The sequence below is a fragment of the Pteropus alecto genome, unplaced genomic scaffold (genome assembly GCF_000325575.1).
Source record: "Pteropus alecto unplaced genomic scaffold, ASM32557v1 scaffold109, whole genome shotgun sequence".
In the NCBI taxonomy this organism is placed as follows: domain Eukaryota; kingdom Metazoa; phylum Chordata; class Mammalia; order Chiroptera; family Pteropodidae; genus Pteropus; species Pteropus alecto.
This window is the reverse complement of record NW_006494608.1, coordinates 9944883-9969224: the sequence shown is the minus strand read 5'-3', so window position 1 is coordinate 9969224 and position 24342 is coordinate 9944883. Positions and strand designations below refer to the sequence as shown.

General features: G+C 33.4%; 1 protein-coding gene and 1 pseudogene across 2 annotated transcripts in view; one reads left to right on the top strand and one right to left on the bottom strand.

Moving 5' to 3' along the window:
• RELN (reelin) overlaps positions 1-24342 on the bottom strand; it is a 457821-nt gene that overhangs the window by 127139 nt on the left and 306340 nt on the right. For both annotated transcript variants that reach the window (XM_006925407.2, XM_025041934.1), the window contains exons 18-20: positions 17850-18083; positions 17010-17171; positions 12295-12531 (exon numbers count right to left, since the gene is read on the bottom strand). In XM_006925407.2, the coding sequence (XP_006925469.1) occupies positions 12295-12531; positions 17010-17171; positions 17850-18083 (633 nt within the window). The remainder of the gene's footprint in view (positions 1-12294; positions 12532-17009; positions 17172-17849; positions 18084-24342) is intronic.
• On the top strand, positions 2705-2823 carry LOC112473622 (annotated as a pseudogene).

The following is a 24342-nucleotide window of genomic DNA, read 5'->3' as shown; positions in this document are numbered from 1 at the left end:
GTTTCAGCTGGGCAATAATCATACCTCTCCTTGTCAATGTGTACCAAAGACACATTCCTTACATTAGTATTAGGCAAACTCCTTAACTAGTTTCATAAGACCAGTCCAAAGGAATAAAGATCTACATGTAGCAAAGACTCTTCAAACACATATTCCTATTTTTCAGAATTAACCAAAAAGTAGCAGAAGGAAAGGTAGCCTCATGAAAAATTGTTGGCCCATTGCTTGCTAAATGTATATTAGATCCTCTTGTGGGCCTCACTGTCCCCACAGATGCATGTTAAGTCTGTATAAGCATGAGCTCTCATGGTGTTTCTCTAGAGAAGTTAGGAAATCTTTTTGTGTTATCCATTACTACACACTATTATTAATTCCTGATGGTTCTTATAACCTAGAAGTGCCTAACAACTACTTTATAGGGTGGAAAATTTGTATATATATCTTATATATCTTAAAACGCATTTCCACTATCCTTCAGTTTCAATTCCTTTAACGTTAATAGAGCCACAGTACTATTTCCTACCTCTTTTTGCAAGTGAACTGTATTTAATTTATATTATGAGATAAACAGGATTTTAAGATCCTTTAGCCTAGGATTTTCCCCAGGTGACTCTTGCTTCTCATAAAATATACAAATTCTTTTTTTCTTTTTCTTTTTGTCAATGTTTAAGGATGCCACCTGAAATATGAACATACACTTTTTGAATATCCTGAACATGCAGCCATCTGTTCATTCCCTCTGACTTGGGCCACACCGTACAGCTGTGCTCCTCATTTTACACCTCTGCTTTCCTATCTCTTCAGAGCTGACAATAACACATGGGGTTGGTGTGAAAAGCTAGGCCTCCAAACTCTTCCCATCACAACATTACATACCAGACAATGTCACCCCTTTTTCTCATGCCTTTTGTCATTCACAGCTAAATTTTACTTCCTGCATGTCGCTCTTTTACTTTCTCTTTACTTTGACTGTTTCCTTTAGGAAATTTATCTTATTAAAAAATGACCATAAAATGATTAGCACTAGTGATTTACTTGTATAAAGAAAAAAAGAGAACTTTAAAATATTAGATATAACAAGAAACGAGTACTTTGTATTTTTATGCCCATGAAAGTACCTAGGAGGCCCTTTCAACACTCTATGTCTCATTTATCTCTAAATCTGTTTTAATTGAATCTGCTTTTTCTCAGGCATCAGTAAATATAAATAGAAAATACAGCTTTTTCTTATTTCATCTTATTTTTTTTTTACTTTTTTTTTCTAGTTTTATTGAGATATAATTGCTACATATGCCACTGTATCGGTTTTAGGTGTACAAGACAATGATTTGCAAATATATTGCAAATGATTACCACAATAAGTTTAGTTAACATTCATCAACTTATATGGTGACAAAGTATTTTTTCTTGTGATGAGAACTTTTTAAGATCTACTGTCTTAACAACCTTCAAATATACAAGACGATATTGTTAATTATAGCCATCATGGTGTACCTCATATCCCCGAAACTTATTTATCTTATAACTGTGGTTTTTGAACACCTTCGTCCACTTTGCTCACCCTCACCCCTGACCTCTGGCAACTACCAATCTAGTCTCTGTATTGATGAGTTTGGTTTTTTTCAAGGTCTATCCATGTTGTTACCAGTGGTAGGATTTCTTTTCTTATGGCTGAAAATTTTTCCATTCTACAAATATACCACATTTTCTTTATCTATTAGTCCATAAATAAACACATGTTTTTTCCATGTCTTGGCTATTGTAAATAATGCTGCCGTGAACATAGGGGTGCAGATACTTTTTTAGATAGTGATTTCATTTCCTTCAGATACATATCCAGAAGTAGAATTGCTGGGCCATATGGTAGTTCTACTTTAATTTTTCAGGAACTTCCATAGCTTTTAATAGCGGCTGCGCCAATTTACATTTCCACCAATGGTGCATAAATCTCTTTTCTCCACATCCTTGGCGTCACTCTTTTTGGGAGATAATATCCATTCTAACAGGTATGAAGTAATATCTCATTTTGGTTTTGATTTGCAATTCCCTAATGATTGGTGATGTTGGGCACCTTTTCATGTACTGGTTGGCCATTTATTTGTATGTCTTTGGAAAAAAATGTCTATATAGATCCTCTGCCCATTTTTTAATTGAATTGCTTAAAAAATTTTTTTTTGCTATTGAGTTGTATGAGTTTCTTATATATCTTAGATAGTAACTCCTTATGAGATATATAATTTGCAAATGTTTCCTCTTGTTCCATAGGTTGCCTTTCTATTTTGTTGTGATGAGAACTTTGTGTGTGGAAGCTTTTTAGTTTAATGTAGTCCCACTTGTTGATTTTTACTTTTGTTCCCTTTGTTTTGGGTGTCAAATTAAAAAATCATCAGCAAGACTGATGTTAAGGAGATTTCTATATTTTCTCCTATGAGTTTTATAGTTTCAGGTGTTTTAGTCAAGTCTTTGATACACTTTGAGTTAATTGTATATGGCGTAAAATAGTGGTTCAGTTTCATTCTTTTGTATATGGTGACTGTCCTTTGCCCATTGTATATTCTTGGCACTTTTGTCAAAAATTAATTGACCATATGTGCAATATCTGGACCCTCTATCTCTTCCCTATTAATCTATGTGTCTATTTTTAAGCCAACACCATACTGTTTTTATTACAATTACTTTGCGATACAGTTTAAAATCAGAAAGCACCTACGGCCATACCACCTTGAACAAGCCCGATCCCATCTGATCTTGGAAGCTAAGCAGGGTCGGGCCTGGTTAGTACTTGGATGGAAGACCACCTAGGAAAACCAGATGCTGTAGGCATACAAAATAAAAAATAAAATAAAATAAAATCAGAAAATGTGATGCTTCCAGTTTTTTTCTTCTGTCTCAAGATTGCCTTGGCTATTCAGGGGTTTTTGGTGTTTCATACAAATTTTAAGATTTGTTCTAGTTCTATAAAAAATGCCATTGGAATTTTGATAGAGATTACATTGAATCTATAGATTGCTTTAGGTAGTATGAACATTTAAACAATATTAATTCTTCCAATCCATGAACATAGGATATCTTTCTTCTTATCTGTGTCTTCTTCAATTTCTTTCATTAATGTCTTAGATTTTTCAGTGTTCAGTCATTTCACCCTCTTGGTTAAATTTAATCCTAGGTATTTTCTTTTTAATGGAACCGTAAATGAGATTGTTTTCTTAATTCCTCTTTCTGCTAGTTCATCACTAATGTTTGGAAATGCAACTGATTTTTGTAAACAGGCATACCTCAGAGATATATTGTGGGTTTGGTTCCAGACCAAATAAACACTGCAGTAAAGCAAATATTGCAATAAGTGGGTTGCATAAATTGTTTTTCAGTGTATATAAAAGATGCTTACTTGAAACTATAGTCCATTCAGTGTGCATACATTTTATGTCTAAAAAAATGTACATATTTTAATTTAAAAACTCTTTGTTGCTAAAAAATGCTAACTATGCCTTCAGCAAGTTGTAATCTTTTGCCGGTAAAGAGTCTTATAAACAATGCAATATCTGCAAAGCACAATAAAGCAAAGTGCTATAAATGAGGTATGTCTGTATCAATTTTGTATCCTACAAATTGGCTGAATTTCTTTATTAGTTCTGACACTTTTTTGGTGGAAGAATTAGGGTTTTTTATATCTAATATCATGTCATCTGCAAATAGAGACAGTTTCATTTCTTCCTTTTTGATTTGAAGTCCTTTATTTCTTTTTCTTATCTAATTGTTCTGGCTAGGGCTTTCAGTGCTATGTTGAATAAGAGTGGTGGGAGTAGGCATCCTTGTCTTGTTCCTGATCTTAGAGGAAAAGCTTTCAACTTTTTACCATCGAGTATGATGTTAGCTGTAAATTTGTCATGTATGTTGAGGTATGTTATTATGCTGAGGTATATTCCCTCTATATCTACTTTGTTGTAAGTTTTTATCATAAATGGATGTTGAAGTATGTCAAATGCTTTCTCTGTATCTATTGAAATGATTACTGATTCAATTTCCTTTCTAGTAACAGATCTGTTCAGATTTTCTGTTTCTTCATGAATTAGTCTTGATAGGTTATATGTTTCTAGGAATTTATCCATTTCTTCTATGTTATCCAATTTGTTGGCATATTATTAATAATTCATAGTAGTCTCTTATAATGCTTTGTATTTCTGTGGTATCAGTTATAATGTCTCCCCTTTCATTTCTGATTTTGTTTGTGTCCTCGCTTTTTTCCTTGGTAAGTCTAGCTAAAAGTTTGTCTATTTTCTTTATGCTTTTTAAAAACCAGCTCTTAATTTCATTGATCTTTCTATTATCTTTTCTGTCTTTATTATATTTATTTCCACTCAGATCTTTGTTATTTCCTCCCTTCTAACTTTGTGCTTAGTTTGTTATTCTTTACATACTTCCTTGAAATGTAAAGCTAGGTTGTTTATTTGAGATCTTTCTTGTTTTTTAATGTAGGCATTTATCAATATGAACTTCTCTCTTGGAACTGCTTTGATTCTATCAGATATGTTTTGTTATTGCTGTATTTCAATTTTTTTTTTAACTTAAGTTTACTGGGGTAACATTGATTAACACAATTACATAATTTTCAGGCATACATTATAATTTGACATCTCTATATTCTATTGTGTTTACCACTCAAAGTCCAGTTTCCTTCAGTTACCATATATTTGGTCCCCTTTACCCACTTCACCCTCCCTCTATCCCTCTATATCTGACTCTTTACCCTATCTACCTCCCCCCTCCTCCCCCACCCCTTATCCTCTGGTAACCACTAGTCTATAGTCCATGTCCATGAAAGTCTGTTTGTGCTGTTCATTTGTTGCTTTTAGGTTTATATCCCATAAATAAGTGATATCATGTGATTTTCAACTTTTTCTGTCTGGCTTACTTCGCTTATTAGCATGATTATCTCAAAGTCCATCTATGTTTGTATTTCCATTTTTATTTGTCTCAAGATATTGTTTGATTTCCCTTTTGATTTTCTTGACTCATTGGTTATTCAGTAGCATTTTGTTTAATCTCCACATGTTGTAAACTCTCTAGTTTTCTTCTTGTAGCAATTTCTAGTTTCATACCACTTTGGCCAGAAAAGTTGCTTGATATGATTTCAATCTTCTTAAATTTACTAAGACTTATTTTGTGGTGTGGCCTAAAATATGATCTATCTTAGAGAATGTTCCATGTGCACTTGAGAATATGTTCTGGTGCTTTTGAATGGTATGTTCTATTAATGTTGGTTAAGTTTATTAGATCTAATTTGTTGTTTAAGTCCAAAGTTTCCTTATTAATATTCTACCTAGATGATCTATCCATGATTAAAAGTGAGGTATTAAAGTCCCTTACTAATATTGTATTGCTGTATATTTTCTCTTCAGGTCTGTTAATATTTGCTTTATATATTTAGGTGCTTCTATGTTGAGTGCATAAATATTTATAAATATTATATCCTCTTATTGGATTGACCCCTTTATCATTGCATAATGATCTTCCATCTCATTATAGTCTTTGTCTTAAAGTCTATTTTGTTTAATATAAGCTTAAATACTCCTGCTTTCTTTTGGCTTCCATTTGTATGAAACATTTTATTCCATCCCTTTACTTTGAATCTTTGTGTGTTCTTAAAGCAGAAGTCTCTTGTAGGCAGCATATAGTTGAGTCTTTTTTAAAAAATTAATTCATGTAATCTACATATTTTCATTGGAGTATTCAGTACATTTACATTTTAAAAATATTTAAATTTTTTTTCAATTATAGTTGGCATACAGTATTATATTAGTTTCAGGTGTACAACATAGTGATCAGACATTTACATAACTTACTAAATGATCATCCTGATAAATCTATTACCCATCTGATACCATAGTTATTACAAAATTATTGACTATATTCCTTATGCTATACTTTACATCCCCATGACAATTTTATAACTACCAATTTGTACTTCTTAACCCCCTCTTTCACCAACCTCCCAAACCCCACTCTCATCTGGCAACCCTCAAAATGCTCTTTGTTTATTTTGTTCCTTAGATTCCACCTGTAAGTGAAATCATATGACATTTGTGTTTATCTGTCTGATCACTCCACTCAGCACAATATCCTCTAGGTCCATCCATGTTGTTGCAGATGGCAAGATTTCATTCTTTAAAAAAAATTATTTTTATGGCTGAGTAATATTCCACTGTATACGTGTGCAACCTCTTCTTTATCAATTCATCCATTGATGGACACCCAGGTTGCTTCCATATCTTGGCTATTGTAAAAAATGCTGTGATGAATATCTGGGTGCATAGGTCACTTCAAGGTAGTATTTTGGATTTCTCTGAATAAATACCCAGAAGTGGGATTATTAGGTCCTTCTTTGTCTCTTGTTATAGCCTTTGTTTTAAAGTCTATTTTGTCTGGTATAAATATTGCTACCTCTAGATCATTTTTATTTTCATTTTCATGAAATATCCTTTTCCATCCCTTTACTTTCAGTCTGTATGTGTCTTTTGATCTGAAATGAGTTTCTTATAGGCAGCATATGTAAAGTTTTTGTTTGCTTATCCATTCAGCCACCTTATCTTTTGATTGGTACATTTAATCCTTTGTCATTTGGAGCAATTGTTGATAGATATGTAGTTACTGACATTTCATTATTCATATTTTTGACTTTTTTCCTTCTTCTTAAAGAATTCCCTTTAACATTTCTTGCAATACTGGTTTGGTGGTGATAAACTCCTTTAGCTTTTTCTTGTCTAGTAAGCTATATATCTGTCCTTCCATTCTAAATGATAGCTTTGCTAGGTAATCTTGGTTGTAGGTCTTTGCTTTTCATCACTTTGAATACTTCATGCCAATTCCTTCTGACCTGCAAAGTTTCTGTTGAGAAATCAGCTGATAGTCTTATGGGAGCTCCCTTGTAAGTAACGAGCTGCCTTCCTCTTGCTGCTTTTAAAGTTCTCTCTGTCTTTAACCTTTTGTATTTTAATTATGATGTGTGAACCTCTCTGTCCTTCCTGAGCTTATATATCTATTTCCTTCACCAGGTTAGGGAAGTTTTCCATCATTATTTCTTCAAGTACATTTTCAATTCTTTGCTCTCTCTCTGCTCCTTCTGGTACCCCTTTTCTTATAACCAGTGCTTTGAACTCTGCATCTGATAGATTGCTTGTCTCCATTTTGTTTAGTTCTTTTTCTGGAGCTTTGTTCTGTTATTTCATCTGGGACATGTTCTTTTGTCTTTGCATTTTGGTTGCCTTCCTGTTTTTATTTCTATTTATTAGGTAGGGCTCCAAAGTCTCCCAATCTTAATAGAGTGGCTTTATGTGGAAAGTGTCATGTGGGGCCCAGTGGCACAGTCTTTTCTGGTCACCTGAGCCAAAAGTTCACGGTGTGTCCTTTGTGTGTCGTGTGTGCCCTCCTGTCACTGTTTGTACATCCATGGGAGAGACTGACTGCCAGCCACCAGACGTGCTGACTTTAGTGCATCCTAGGAGGAGCCCTACCACAAGTCAAGTTCAGCCACAGTTGGTGAACTGTCCAGGGCCACCTGACAAGAGCTGCAATGCAATCCACAGATGGCTGCCACCTCTGCTGGGCTTAGAGGTGTCTTGAGAGGCCAAGCCAGGAATCAAGGCAGTCTGCCACTAGTGCCAGGTTTGAGGCTGCTCAGTAAGAGATATAGGGCACACCAAAGCCAGGTGCTGCTTATTTGGATTTTGTGACCCTTTGAAAGATTTTAGGAAAGTTCACAGCATGAGCCAAGACAGGCCATTTGTATGGAAACAAACCACTGGTGGCAGCTTGGGTGAGCAAGTTGCAAGGGGTGGGGTCTCAGGGAAGCACCAGGGCAAGGTGACCAGTGTTAGTCAGGTTGATGGAACTCACATATGGCACTGCCTGTGTCTGCACACTGGGAGAGTGGAGGGCTCAATGACAGAACAATGGATTCTGTCAGTACTTCTGTCTGGGAGAAAGCTGTCCAGCCCTTGCCCTGAAGTCAGACAATTCTGTTCTTCCCCATATGTCCCTGGAGATTTTCAAGCTGTTGCCTCAGCTCTGGAGCTCAGAGTGAGTGAGTCCACTTGTGGGCCTTTTAAGAGGCTGTCTTGCTCAGCCACAATCTCTGCTGGTTTTCACAGCCAGAAGTACAGACTTCTCTTCCTGGCACTGGAACCCTGGCCTATGGAGCACGGTGTGGAGCTAGGACCCCTCGCTCCTCTGAGGAGACCTCTGCAGCCAAGATATTCCTTCTGAATCACAACGGTTACTTTCTTTTGTGAGACCATTCCATTCCACATCTCCACCCCTTCTATCAATCTCAAGGTGGCCTCTTATGTATGTCCCCAGTTGTAAGACTTTAGTTGAGCTATAACTTAGGCAACTTTCAATGATGGTTGTTCTGTAGTTTAGTTGTAATTTTGATGTGGTCATGGGAGGAGATGAGCATATAGTCTATCTACTATGCCATCTGGACTAGAAGTCAGTCTATATAAATTTAAAATAATTTGTGACAGGTATGATCTTACTATCGCCATTTTGTAAACAGTTTTCTGACTGTTTTTGTAATTTTTTTGTTCCTTTCTTCTTCTCTTGTTCTTTTCCTTTGTGATTTGATAATTTTCTGTAGTGGTATGCTTAGATTACTTTCTCTTTATCATTTTTGTATCTACTATAGATTCTTGCTTTCTGCTTACCAGGAGGCTTATATATAACATCTCATAGTTACAACAGTCTATTTTAAACTGATAACAACTAAATTCCAAATGCATACTAAAGCTCTACATTTTTCCTCCCCCTACCACATTTTATGTTTTGATGTGTATCTATTAAGAAAATTATCTTAGTTATAATTGTTCTACTACTTTTGTTTTTTTAACCTTACTGCACTTACTAGTGATTTAACCAACACTATTACATTATAGTATTCTGAATTTAACTAAAATTTACTTTTACCAGTGAAATATATACTTTCATGTTTTCTTTTTACCAATTAGTGTTTTTTTCAACTTGAAGAACTTCCATTAACATTTCTTGTAAAGTACATCTAGTGATGCCTAACTCCTTTCGCTTTTGCTTGTCTTGAAAACTCTTTATTTATCCTACTAAAACCAATTGCAAATACTAATATGCTATAACAACCATCCCTTCATAGTTGCACAAATTTTGAAACCAAAACCCTACATAATATGACAGCAATATCCTTCCCACATCTGTACCTAGCTAGTCTATTAGATGGGACAGAGGAATGTAAATGTCCCTTGGTATTATCACTAATAGTATTAGTCAGATAATTTTTAATAAATCTCAATTAAAATGATTTCCTTAATGATCTTAAAATATACTTAAGATATTTTAAAGACTATTTTTAGAACACAAAGCAGAGATTTGATTTGACATATTATATATAGAAGAAAGGAAAGCACTACAAATAATTAAAAGCAATTCATTTCTCCACAGAAAAATGTGCTCTAAGATGACACACTCTAAAGTGATTTATAGCATATTGACTGTAGTTCTTCTAATGAAAAAGCAATTGTTCAAGTTTTCCATGGAGAATACTCTCAGTAACCACAATCCATGCTCATAAAAAGTCATGAGTTAGAAAATGAGAACCATACAAACTCACAGCTGAGAAAAGCCAACAATAATTAATTTAACACTGGCCATTTGTAGAGATATGTATACATTTCAAAATTTCTCTTGGGAGAAACAATAGCACGGAAGGGCACAGTCCATATATTCGAACATGTTCAAAGAATTTTTACCTAATAAGATAGTTGCTCCAAAGGTTTTGCATTAAAAAATAACTTATTTCCAACCTAAGAGGTTATGATAAATAGTTGGTCAATACCATCATTTGAATTTCATATTGTAGCAAGTATTTATGAAAAACATTCCTAAAGTGAGTTCACGTTGAACTTGGACAATATATTCTTCAACAGCAGCAGAGAGAAAACAGTGCCCTTAGAAGGGCTTTATTCTGAGTCACTGGCTAAGAAAATGGGAACAGTTTGAGATCTTCCATGTTGTTTCATTTTAATAAGCAGCAAGCATTTTTCATGTCCTTATTAAAATGGTTAATGTGTTTCTCTAGTCTCATTATCGCTGCCAGAGTATATTTTCTGTTGTTTCATAACAAAGACAATTCCTTTTCATTTCAGAAAAGAACAGAAAGTCAAATCTGATTGCTCACATGTGGTTGTTAATAAAACTCCTATGGTGCTGCTCAAGGTACCCATGGGAGTTGTACAGTCATTTAAATTTTCTTATGGTTTTCTATAATTATTGTGATTGTACTTTTGCAACATAAATGTATCTCCACCAATTAAAGCAGTGGTGAGTTAAGAATATTCATCAGATTTGTGTGAAAGGATATTGTTCTTAGGGTTTTGATCAAAGCACAGAAATTAAACTACTGTTATCATGCATTCGACCCAAGTGTTAAATAAAAATGCTCAGCAACTTTGGAGTTTATTTGAACAGATGTTAACTATTTTTGAAAATAAACATAATATAGGACTTGCATCCGTGATATGACTCTTTGTTGTATTAAAAGTGCTAGAAGAAAAACTACTATACATTCTAGGGGAATATAGTTTACAATATATTACCAATTTAATTACTGTTAATTCAGGTCAATTTAAAATTTCAGAATCATAAAATTATCAAAAAAGATCTCAGTTTTTTTTATACCTTTATATCTTATTTCCTCCACCTCTTTATTTTCATTAAAGGTTCCAGAACTAAGAAATAATATCCATAAAAACAAGCATTTGAGGCTATCAACTAAAAAAAAACACAATAACCTTTCATACTTTGTTGTATCTAGTTTGACAGTGCTTGCAGCAAAAGTGATCAGCTGCACTTCCATTCCAATAGCTGTCATTTTGATGCTGGACTTTTAGACTGCTGTGTGTGAGATGTGACTGTCCATGCACAATTCCCATCAAAAGTAATTTTCTGTGCAATGGTGTATCAAATTTACTTCTAATTATGATAAGGTCACTGAGGGGTCATTTATGATATGTTCTCTGGAGACAATTATGGTGAATAGCCTTCAGCGAGATTCACCTGGAGAAATTAAATTGGTTTGACTATGACTCAACAGAAAATAAAAGTCTCTTAGAAAATTATTTCTTGATCATGTTTAAAGTCCTAAAGGAACCCAGAGAGGGGCAGTATGCATAGTGGTGAAAACTATGGGTTTGGAATTATGCAGACCTGAGTTTTAATACAGGATTTCTGGGTCTAGAAGGCCTCTACTACATGAAGGCAACTACATGATCTGGCCTCTGCATATCTCTTGGCTTCCATTCCTGATATTCGCTTCCTTGCTACCTGGGTGGGTTCCAGCACCACTGGCCTCCTTCCTTGTCCTTTAACATGCCATGGCCATTCTTGTTTTGTGAGTCTTTGTACCACAAAATTTCCTGTAGTTGGAATGTACTTCCTTCAGACTTTTGCATGTCTGGAATTTCCTTGTTCTACTTTCCAATCAGTGATGTATCATATTCACTATCTAAAGTATCTGAACATGGCCTCCTCCTCCCTATTTAAAGTAGCCTCATCCTGACTAGTTAATCACTATCGTGTCATCCTATTGATGTTCTTGAAGTACTAATCATAGTCTTAAATTACTCATTTACTGCTTAATATATAATTTAGTTTAATTAATGCATAATTAAATTTGCATATGACCACAGAGGGGAAAATATCTAAGAATGAAATGTATCTTTACTAGGATATCCACAATCTTGAAACCATACTAACATTAACCAGATGAATCACTGATCCGATACTGCTGATAAAATGGATTAAAAAGGGAATCTTGGTTGACAAATTAGGGATGGAAAAACTTCTTGGACTTTATGTAAGACAGCACGAAAATGGAACTAAGCATAAAAAATTTTATTAAAATAACAATTAGAGTAAGTTCATATTTCACTATGATCGTGGAGGGCCCCATGAAGGAAGAATATGCTAGTTACTTTAGTTATTAATACACTTTGAGGAGAGTTTTTACATGTAATGGTGGAAAATGGAAACTTGAGATTAATAAATGTGGTGCAATTTTATATTTATTCAAATCTATTAGTATTTTGTTTTTAGTCCTCCTTCCCAAGATAGCTTACTTAGAGACATAATAATGACTTTTCAAATGGTTCATGTTCAGTAAATATTTATCAACAAATGACTAAGTGCTAGAGGGACTTATATTCCCTAACCTTCATATTCCAATCTTTAATGCAAATTATAATAAAACAAGAACAAAGATGAAATCCTTACCAAAGGGTCCAGTCATGGCCACAGTATGGCTGAACATTTCCAAGGTAGAATCCCAGAGACTGAGTGACCTCCACAAGATTGGTAAAGTCAAGACTAATGCTGTTGAAAAGGACAGATGTCATGATAATCTCATCAATAGCCCATACATCTTCTCCCTGGGAAGAATGATATGGCTGCCACCATCTGAACTGAATTCCAAACTGTCTTGCATCATCTGGTAATTCAACAGAGATTATTCTAAAGGAAAAAAAAATGTAAAAACTTAGATTACTTTGACATTTTAAATACAAACACTTTTAGGACCTTTTTTCTCCCTGCGGTATAGTATTTAAAAAAATAATTCTCCCACTATGACATTCTTCTGAGATTTCCAATTTCCTGTCTGACTCCAACAAAGTCTTCTAAATACACACAAATATGTGACTTTGCTTTCACTCATCTGCACTCAGAAAAGCTAACTCAGTTAAACACGGTTCTCAAAGTGGCAGGATCTTCAGCAGCTTGTTACACATATTAGAATTTGGGGCTGGTTGTAACCGTGGCACTTCTTTATCCCCATAAGTTTAGCATAGTGTGCAAGGTTACTTGCTGTGTCATGGTGGCTATGACAACAAACCCTTATCTGATAAATGGGGAAGAAAATTAAGAATAATATCTAATTTCCAGGAGCAATTTTTGTACACAGCAGCAGGAACCATACATTAATTGTCACTGCAATGACATCTGCTTGAAAGCTCCATAAATCACAGTACTATGCTGCTCACTCCCATACACAAGGTGAGATGTGAAGCAAATGGCAAAGAGAACATTTGTCTCCATCAATGTGCAATTAAACACCAGGAGAGGTATTTGCAGTAAACGCACACTGAAAGTACTATCTTTTTTCAAGTGAGTGAAGAATAATTCCTTAAGACAGATGACTAGTTGGATAACTTAGAAATGAATTATTTAACAATTTCAATGTCTAAGGCTGATTTACTAAGAAATTTGATTTTCAAACTTGTATTATGTTAACTTTAGTTATTATGTAAAGGTATGATAAATCACATATTGAAAATGTAATTTTTTTACACACTGAAAGTTATTAAAAATAGTATCTATTTTCTCTTTAAATAATTTGTACATGGAAATAATTTGTACATGGAAATATGTACATGACTATCATCATTGATTACACAAGCTACTAGTAAAAAACTGTTAGAACTTTTTGCAATGTGAGAAAACAAACTTTTTAAGTAATAAAAATTAATACTCAAATACAGGAATGTAAATTAATAAGCACTTCTTAAGTAAAAAAATCCATGGCTATAATATGTTTATGGTTTTTAAATCCTTTCTACAATCTGCTGACTTTTTCTTTTACTAACGTGAATTTATTTTTAAAAAAGTAAAATTTAGTTAAGTATTTTAGTAATTTTCACCTTAATTTTTCTAAATATTTTTTACTAAATATTAAATAACTATTTATATTAATATAGAAATATAAAAATTAAACTATATTTAAACTGCTTCGATAATGAAACATCGTGCATTAATTTAATAATTTGATTATCATTATTAGAAAATTATAATTTTCTTTTACATTAATAATTTTAAAAGCAGTTACTATTTTCTCTGATGAAAATTAACATAATTTAAAAAAAAACAACTGAAAAGTAGACTTCCTTGGCAACTTTAAGAGAAAATAAAGTGTGTATGTGTGTGTGTGTGATAACAGTAATTGAAATGACCAATATTTCCCCTGGCAGAGATGTTAAGACTGTGGATGTGTAATACTCTTGGGTAAAGTCCCCACTCAGACACCTAATGGTTAATAACTTTGCAACCACAGGAAAGGTGCTTAACTTCTATGTGCCTCAGCATCTTCACCTGTGAAACTGAGATAAGATCCTTACGGCAAAGTCAGAAACTTTTCTTGGTTTTTCACTATCGTGTCTTAGCATCTAGCACAGTACCTGGCACACAATAAGGACTCAACAAATTCTTGCTACATGAATGACGTACGTATCGGTATATCCTGATAGAGATTTGAATACAGAGGTACAAGGAAAGAAAATATTCTCTTCAACATTCAGCAGTTTTTAAGTGACAATGCCAGAAACTGGACCTAGGCAGCATAGCTCTAGAGCCTGTGCTCTTGACCTTTACTTCAGATCTTGGGGTGGGTGGCAGATCTGCTTTCACCACTCCATGCATATTACAGTGGCTGGTCAGAATAGCTATGGAACCATTTGATCAGAATATTCCTAGATGGAAACCTAGAGACTTCGGTCAATTTTCTGTATCAATCTTCCTTTTTCAGGTAGGTATTAAGCTCATGTATTTCTTATAATTAAATATAATAATCAAAACAAAAATAAAATAGATTAGGCCTCATAATAATTTTATAATAAAAAACAAGCCCTATAGTTAAGAAAAATCTAGAATAATTTTAATTTCATCAATGACATAAAGCTTTACATTAATAAAAATACCAATTATTTCACAAGACATTCTAGTCAGTTTGAATTAAAAGATCAACTTAGATTTATTTACAAACTTCAAATTTTATAAATAACAAGAGATAGAGTTCTCCTATTTACTGAGTGAATTATAGGCAAGGAAATTATTAGAAATTGGCTAGGAGTAATAGTGGTTAGCCAATTAGCATATCTAATTTATGGATCACACTTCATTTTTGAACAACTGTGACAGAAAGGAACAATATGGAATTCATAGCAATTACAGGCAGCCATACTAAAGAAAACAGCAGCAAATGGCTAAAGGCATGAAGATATATTAAACTCTCCTATGAAGAATTTACATGGTTTGTATTATTTATCATGTAAAATATAATTTAGTATCTAGAATATATCAAGTTCTATTTCTGCCATGTCACCCTTTATTAATATTTGTAAGGGGGGAGGGAGGAAGAATCTCACAGACAGAGGCACATATATATGAAATGAAAGTGTTCTTCCCACTTCTTTAAAGAAAAAAAAATCTCCACTCTGATCTTAATCTTTCAAGCTATGCACATATCTAACACTGAAAAGCCACCTTGTTCTTGCTTAGAAGAAAAATGTTGCTGTCAAATGGCAGGCAAGATTAAACACACCTTTGCAATAGCACATTAAATGTGTAATTATTTTTCATATCAACAAAGATTAATTAAATTTCATGATATAGATTGATTACTGAATTTTGGAGCTGTCCATCTTTGGCAGAAAAAATTGTGTTTTAGGCAGTTAACTTAGGATAATGACATTTTCTTCATGTTTCATCATTATTATTTTCTCCTTGGTTTTTTAAAAAAATTTTATTATTAGTTCCAAGTATATAGTACATTAGTTAGACATTTATATAGTTTATAAAACGATCCCTTGATTGGGTTTTCTTTCCTTTGACTCTACACCTAGCTATTACGTTACTGCTGACGCATTCCCTATGCTGTGCTCCCCATCTCTGTGACCATCTATCCTTGATTTTTGTGTAATTTTCTTTTAATGTTCATTATAGAGAGTCTATGAAACACTTCTTTAAGTGTCATATGTCTATATTGAGTGAGAAAGTTGAGTTTAGCCTTACATTTGCCTTTAAGGGAAAATACTCAATACATTTGATGTGTTCTTAAAATTTTATAAAGTATAATGTTTATAACTCATAAGTTGCTGATGACGATCTCTGTTGTATGCTATATTATTTTCTATGAAAATAAAAGTTATCAATTTGTAAATACTTAAATATAGGGTCAGCCCTAGGAAAAATGTTCAAGTATGTAAAGTCTATCATCACTGCCCCTGTTTTTCTCCCATAGTGCCAATGCAAACCTCAGTGCCCAAAGCCCTCACTCTTTTTTTGCACCTCGCCATGATCAACATGTACTTCTAGGAAGGCAAGTAATATTAGTTCTTTATATCCGACTGTGAATGTAAGCCACAGTGTTATCTCTTCCAATGGCATTTAACTCCCCCATCTTCCTCTTTTGCTGTATTTTAAAGGAATTTCTGTGAGCAGATCAATAAGTGTTCCAGAAGGCATGGGGATCCTTTGGACACTTCTGAAATTGTATCACTAATTGTGATTACTACTCTGCTGACATTGAAGGATAGTCTTACTTCAAGTGAAGCTTAAATCTCACAACTGCTTATATATTCTGAAAAATATAAGCTAAAGAAAAATAGAAGAGACCTGAAGAAAGGACTTTAAATATATCCTCACACTCCAACTTTGCCAGTGACTCTATACATGCTAGAGAAATTTCTTTATACTCGTTACTTAATTACATTCCACGAAAACTTTAAAAACATATTGGTTATGAGATTTTATGAGTTATTACCTCATATAATTTATTATAACATATTATAATACATTGCTAACAAATATTTGTCAATAGCATTTATAATTTAGTAGTATATTAAAATCATCTAATAGTTTGCACTATAGTTAAATAAAGAAAAGAGTATTAAATCTTTCTTTCTTTCTCAGGCATCAAAATATTTCTCTGAAATGCACATTTCAATATATGAGAATAAATTTCTTCAAATTATCAGAAGTCAGTTAGGACAAATGGATTAGAACAATGCGGCCTGCTAGTTTTTCATTGCACATCAATCTTTGTCCTCACTGGTGATCTTCCAATAAAAAAAATATCTGAAATCTTATACCATTCAAATAATAATTTCCCAAGAAAGGAGATATCACTCTAACCATTTTTCAAATGATTTCCAACATACCTGGGCTCATGATAGTTGAGATATGAATAGTGCTCCAAGAGTTTCCAAGTTATCCCATTATCATAAGAATAATGCAATAAAACTCCTTCACCAGGCTGGTCAGGGGCTCTGCATGTGCTCAGAACAGACTTGCTCCCCAGCCTCAATGTGAACTGGAGAAACCTAGACATGAATTGCCTATAATTAGTGTGTGCATAAACATTTTAATCACAATGTTCATTTTGCCTTTAAAGAATTTCAAACAAATTTAAATGAACTACCCAAAAGTTGTAGGCTTCCACTCATCACTCATTAATAAAGTAAGTAATTTCACTGTGAGATGTATGAATATGTATAGAAGATGAGGTCAGTGCACCTGTTTTATATACAGATATATACATATAAACGTAACTGTATGTTTATACATATTTGTATACTATGACTTATGTACATATACTTAAAATGTCAATCATTCCTTTATTGCATTATTTATTAGGCACTGGGGGAAGGGAAGATGTAGGGTAAATCTAATCAGCCTCTCAAGCTGTCAAATAAATAAAACAACATAAATAATTAACTAGCCTTTGGCTTGAGAACACAGTTTTCATGCTAACATTTCATATTTTTAAAAATCTAGTCAGTCATTAGTATCTTAAAGTCATCAGTGAGCTTTTTAATTTGTTAAAAACTAGGGCAAATTAACCCCATATAAATTGTAAGGTACTTCTCGTCGTGGTTAAAAATTGGAGTATATGTATATATCAGCAAAAAAGGAAAAAGAATAAAAATGGAAAATTAATAAATCTACCTTCAATCATTATTATCTGGTGTCAGTGTGCATTCTACCCTGTCTTAACTCACCTGGATTGTGAGCTGTCAAGGAAAGATGTAATTAGCTGACGTCTCCCATCTTTGTTGAAAACCAAGGCCTTTCCACTGGCCAAGACACCACAGCCAAAACTGACTTCAGCACCACGGATAGAGTAAAAGTTATGGTAAGAGGAGAGCCTGGAACTGCCAAAGCTTTCAGAAATAAACATTGGGAATGTCTGGGATGCCATCTCACAAGCTGGGCCGGAAAATCCAGGGTCACATCTGAAAGAGATAAAGGTCACACATGAAATTAAATCTTAAAACTGTTGGTCCTTTCAGTTTCCTGAATCTACTTTGGGGAGAAGAAAAGTCCAGAGGCTAGGATTTGACTGAATGGTAAGTAAGGCTCATTAGTCTTGGCGAATACTGAATCTGAAGATTTGATAAGGGCAGACTGACTGTAAATATTCCAGAAGAATATAGCCTGCACAGCTTTGCTATAAAAAGCTTATGATTAAAACAATAATTCAGCACTCACCTTCAACCAATACCAGCTATTTATCTGCAAATGGATCTATGTTCATGCACATTTCCAATTTAAAATCTTTATAAAAGATATATGCATATACTTTTATTCATAATTGTGTTCATTAGATTTGTAAAAGAAACAATACAAATAAGACTTCTATAAGATATCTAGAAAAAATTTCCTCTCAGAACAAAAGTAGACATACATGTTGTTTGTGATTGGAATTATTTGAAATATTTGGAAAAGATTGGAAAATAAATCTATCTTTATTTCAAATTTAGATTGGCATATTAAAGGAAAAGTGTACAACCATGACTGAGATAGATGTCCTTAGCAGAACTGTGTTGCCTCTCAGTGGAATCTCAACTTAGTAGTGTTTCAAGAAAAAAAACACACATACACACAGCAACAACACCTGCCTGCTGCTATTGAAAAATATACTGTATTTATCTTAGCTGACCAGAATATATACGGAGCTCCCTGAGTCTTCTACAATAAATAACTCATCACAGATTGCTCAATAATTAAATACCAGAAACTTCTTATATTTTAAGGAGTTCACGCATCAGGAATTACCTTCAAATTCTTTATTTTTATTGCATTATTTCTTTCTCACTATATTTACTATGTTACCCACTATAAAATTTAATTGGTGTCTTTTGGTATGGGGTGGAGGTTCTCATCTAATCATTAAAAACTGCCTAGAGTCTGAAACAAGCCTATTATAAAGCACGTGTACCAATGAAATGATATTATGACATAATTCAGAAGGCTACTTCTTTAGCACTAGTGCTAAAATTAGGCTCTATGTTGGTCTCAGAGAGGGCCCATGAAATGTATGAATGTCCTGACCAACTTTTATGTGTATTGGATATTAGGGGGGAGAAGGTTTATAGTAATCATCATATTATTAAAAAAGTTGAACCCTGAGATGCCAAGAACTACTGTTGAGTGAAATTTGAGATTTGTCTTGGCATTAGAGATGGAACTGGGAAAGAAAAACAATATTTTATGGAGCCTCACACAGTTTGTTTCTTTCACATATTTTCTCATTGACTTAGATTCTGTATAGCTAGTTTCTAAAGGAAATAAAAAATCACCTACAAAGGACACATTTAACATTGGGAAACTGATTAGGCCACAAATTGAAATTAGTTCCTCAACAAGACTAACTATTGCCAGAGTGCATTTCAGGGCAAATGCATTTCTGTGTATCTTGAATGTATCTTCTTAGGACCAGTGATTGGAAGAAACTGGTGATCATTTAGAGATGACTCCCATTGTAGTCAGTTCCCATTTAGTGGTTTTAAAAGTGTACTTTTAATCAAAAGTTACACAATTGGGATAGAATGCTGATAAGGATTCCACTCATATTGTAAAAAAAAAAAAATCTTTGTAGCCCTTGTTTTGCAGTAGAACAGTAGGGTAGGACACACTGGTGATTTCAGGAGTGACCTGGAGTTCTCCAGACTCTAAATACGTCCCCTACTCTTCATCTATCCACTCTTAAATGTCACATTATGTCACTATATGTTCAGGAAAAATGGCCCCATCCTTAAGATACATGGCTGACACTTGTGTAGTAAGGTTTCTAATGTTCTCTGTTCTTCTCATTAGCATCTCTGACAAGGGTGGGCTTATCAGGATAGTGAGTTCTCAATTTAGAAACCCAGGCCTGGGGATTATACATAGGCAAGAAAGTATTAGGGAACAGGAGAGGTGGGATCTTGGTAGCAAATAATGGTAGTGATGAGGGAAGCAAATTGGGGAGAAAAATACAAAGCTGCAGAGGCCTCAAATTCAAAGATCTGTTTAAAGTAAATAGATGATATTGAATATGGATTTCTTTTCTGTGCAATTTTGCTGGAAAAGGATAAAATGGCCAAACATTTAGCTCAGCTGCAAATGAACAAAACCAATGAATATTACATAAAACACTGTCAGAAGAGGGAAAAAACTAAAGTTCAAACTGGTGAAAATATCTTGTAAAACCTCAGAAGGAGGAAAAGACTATGATTATTCAGGCTAATATATAGTGTCAAAGAAAATGATTCCCAAAGACATAAAACTGCCATTCAAATTTCTGTTTGCACCCATCATGGGTGACACAGATGGTTGCCTTAATAAAACTACTGAACGCCAACAGGGATATTGTACACAGTAAATGAAGTATGTAGTATCACTATTGTAATTATAGATAGGTCTTTTAGAAATAACATTTTCTATTTTCATTAATGAAAGGAACTGTCATTTTAGATAATTTGTTTTCAAAACTTTTAAGGACATCTTCAGGAATTACAAAAATGTCCAGCCTGTGTTAATTTTATTTGAAATTCATTAAACGAGAGGATGGCCTGGTTATGGGAAATGGATGGAGGTAACATTTTGAAGACAATACCAGCCAATGTTTCATAGATATAAGTCAGTGATTCTGGGTGAGTGTTGGTGGTTTTATTACAAGTACAGAGATGTATATTAAGTTTTGAAATATAAATAAAAATTTTAAAATTCTTACATACTTTAAAAAACATTTCCATTGTGCAGAGTGATTTTTTTTATTAACTAAATTCATCGAAATATAGTTAAAAACTTAACCTGACATTCTAATCTCGGTACTGGCAAGTGTCTTGCCTCATACGTATGATTCCCAAATGATAGGTTCAAAGGTCTTTTATGAGTTCTCCATTAATGAAGTAATTGACTAATTAATTAATTATTCTTTATTTGGAAGACCAGAAAGAAGAGATTAGATGATCTTTTGTTGAAAACTTATCTGTATAACAAAGATGGAAGTTTCAGAAATTTCCAGGAGAATTTATAATTAAATATTAATATGTGAATTACATTATAAATATGAATATCCATTCTTGGTATAAACATAACAGTGCTCTAGCAGTGACTAGATATTATAATATTTATGTATAATTTCACACTAATATTCAACATTATTATTGTTATTTTAAAGACCCAAATGATTTTCAAAAGTAAGCAAGATTACAAAGTTATATTTGAAGATGAATTTTCTTTTTTTGCTTTGATTTTTTTTATCGTGTTAAAATATATATAACATACTTAACTATTTTAAATTGTACAATCCAAGCATCACGTATATTCACATTGTGGTATAACCATCACCACTATCCATCTCCAAAACTTTTTCATCACCCCAAACTGAAACTCTACAACCATTCAGCAATAACTCCACATTTCTCCCTTTCTCCAATCCCTCATAATCACTATTTTTACTTTATGTCTCTACAAATTTTACTACTCTAAGCATAAATACAAATTTTCTTATCAAATCTGCTAAGTTCAGCTCACTCAGTTTCCTTTAGCATTGAGTGCATGGGTCAATACAGATTTTCATAATTCATTTAGAAAGCATGCTAGAAATGAAAATATGACTCATAAACACTAGAACAAATTTATGGAAAAATAGCATATTAAAGAATGTAACTAAAAACAGGAAAGGCAGTCATCAAGCTATGAAGAATTCATCTGTTCACAAATTTATATGAGGTGTGCTGAATTTGTTCACAATTTAGCTTAGCAGAAAATTTATTAATCAACTTCCACTTACAAAACACAATTAATATTCTATAACAGTTAAATTCCATTTGGAGTATTCTACTTTTGGTCTTAAAAAGACCTCAAAAAATGAAACCAAGAGCTGATTCCTTGAAAGGATAAACAAAATTGACAGACTCTTAGCCAGACTCATCAAGGAAAAAAGATAGAGGACTCAAATAAATAAAATCGGAAATGAAAGAGGAGAAATAACCATGGACTCCACAGAAATACAATAGATCATAAGAAAATACTACGAGCAATTATATGCCAACAAATTGGATAATTGGGAAGAAATAGACACATGCCTAGAAACATACAATCTCCCAAGACTGAGTCAAGAAGAAACAGAAAATCTGAACCGACCAATTACCACCAATGAAATAGAATCAGTAATCAAAAACCTCCCAAAAAACAAAAGTCCTCGACCAGATGGCTTCATAGGCAAATTTTACCAAACATTCAAAGAATTATCACCTATTCTTCTCAAACTATTCCAAAAAATTCAAGAAGAGGGAAGGCTCCCTAACTACTTTTATGAGGCTACCATTATCTTGATTCCAAAACCAAAGACATTGCAAAAAAGAAATCTATAGGCTAATATCTTTTATGAACATTGATGCAAAAATCCTCGACAAACAAAATATTGGCAAACCAAATTCAGCAATACAGTAAAAATATTATACGCCACGATCAAGCTGGATTTATTCCTGGAATGCAAAGTTGGTACAATATCCTCAAATCAATTAATGTGATATACCACATTAACAAATTGAAAGATAAAAATCATATGATCATATCAAAAGATGCAGAAAAAGCATTCCACAAAATCCAGCATCCATTTATGATAAAAACTCTCAGCAAAGTGGGAATAGAGGGAACATACCTCGACATAATAAAGACCATATATGACAAACCTCATACTCAATGGGGAAAGGCTACAAGTGTTTTCCTTGGAACAAGACAAGGATGCTCAGGAACAAGACAAGGATACTCGCTTTCACTACTCCTCTTCAACATTGTATTGGAAGTCTTAGCACAGCAATAAGACAAGAAAGAGAAATAAAAGGTATATGAATTGGAAAGGAAGAAGTAAAACTCTCATTATTTGCTGATGACATGATACTATAAATAGAGAACCCTAAAGATTCCACCAAAAAACTGTTAGAACTGATCAATGAATTCAGTAAAGTAGCAGGTTACAAAATAAATATTCAGAAATCAGTACATTTTTATATATCAATGTTGAACTTTCAGAAAGGGAAATTAAAAAAACGATCCCATTTACAATTGCATCGAAAACACTAAAATACCTGTGAATCAAATTAACCAAGGAAGTAAAAGACCTATTCTCAGAAAATTATGTCATTGAAAAAGAAATTGAAAAAGATACTAATAAATGAAAGCATATACCATACTCATGGGTAGGAAGAATCAACATAATTAAAATGGCCATACTAACCAAAGCAAGCTATAGATGCAATGCAATCTCTATCAAAATACCAATGGCATTTTTCAGAGAGCTAGAACAAATAATCTTAAAATTTATATGTAACCATAAAAGACCCCGAATAGCCACAGCAATCTTGAGAAAGAGGAATGAAGTTGGAGGTATCACACTACCTAACATCAAACTATATACTACAAGGCTACAGTAATCAAAACAGCACGGTACTGGCATAAAAACAGATACATTGATCAATAGAACAGAATAGAGAGCCCAGAAATAAATCCACACCTATACGCTCATTTAACATATGACAAAGGAGGTAAGAATATGCAATGGGGTAAAGACAGTCTCTTGAATAAATGGTGTTTGGAAATTTGGACAGATACATGCAAAAAAATGAAACTGGATCATCTTTTTACACCACATACAAGAATAGACTCAAAATGGATTAAAGATTTAAATGTAAGATGTGAAACCATGAAACTTCTAGAAGAAAACATAGGCAGCAAACTCTCTGATATTGGTAACAGTAATCTCTTTCCTCATATGTTTCCTTGGGCAAGGGAAACAAAAGAAAAAATAAACAAATGAGACTACCTCAAACTAAAAGGCTTTTGCACATCCAAGGAAACCATCAACAAAACAAAAAGACAACTCACCGAATGGGAGAAGATATTTAGAAATGATATATCCGGTAAGGGGTTACCATCCAAAATATATAAAGAACTCATACAACTCAACATCGAAAAAACAAACAATCCATTTTAAAAATGGGCAGAGGAAGTGAACAGACATTTCTCCAAAGAGGATATACAGATGGCCAACAGACACATGAAAAGATGCGCAACATTTTAAATCTTTTATATATTTAGCTCTCCAAAACTCTGCTGAAATCCTGGAAAAGAATCACATGAGATGAGGGCTGCTGCTGCTGCCTTTACTAGAAGAATTCGCTCAGTCAAAAGTTCCACTTTAAAATATGCTTAAAGTGACAA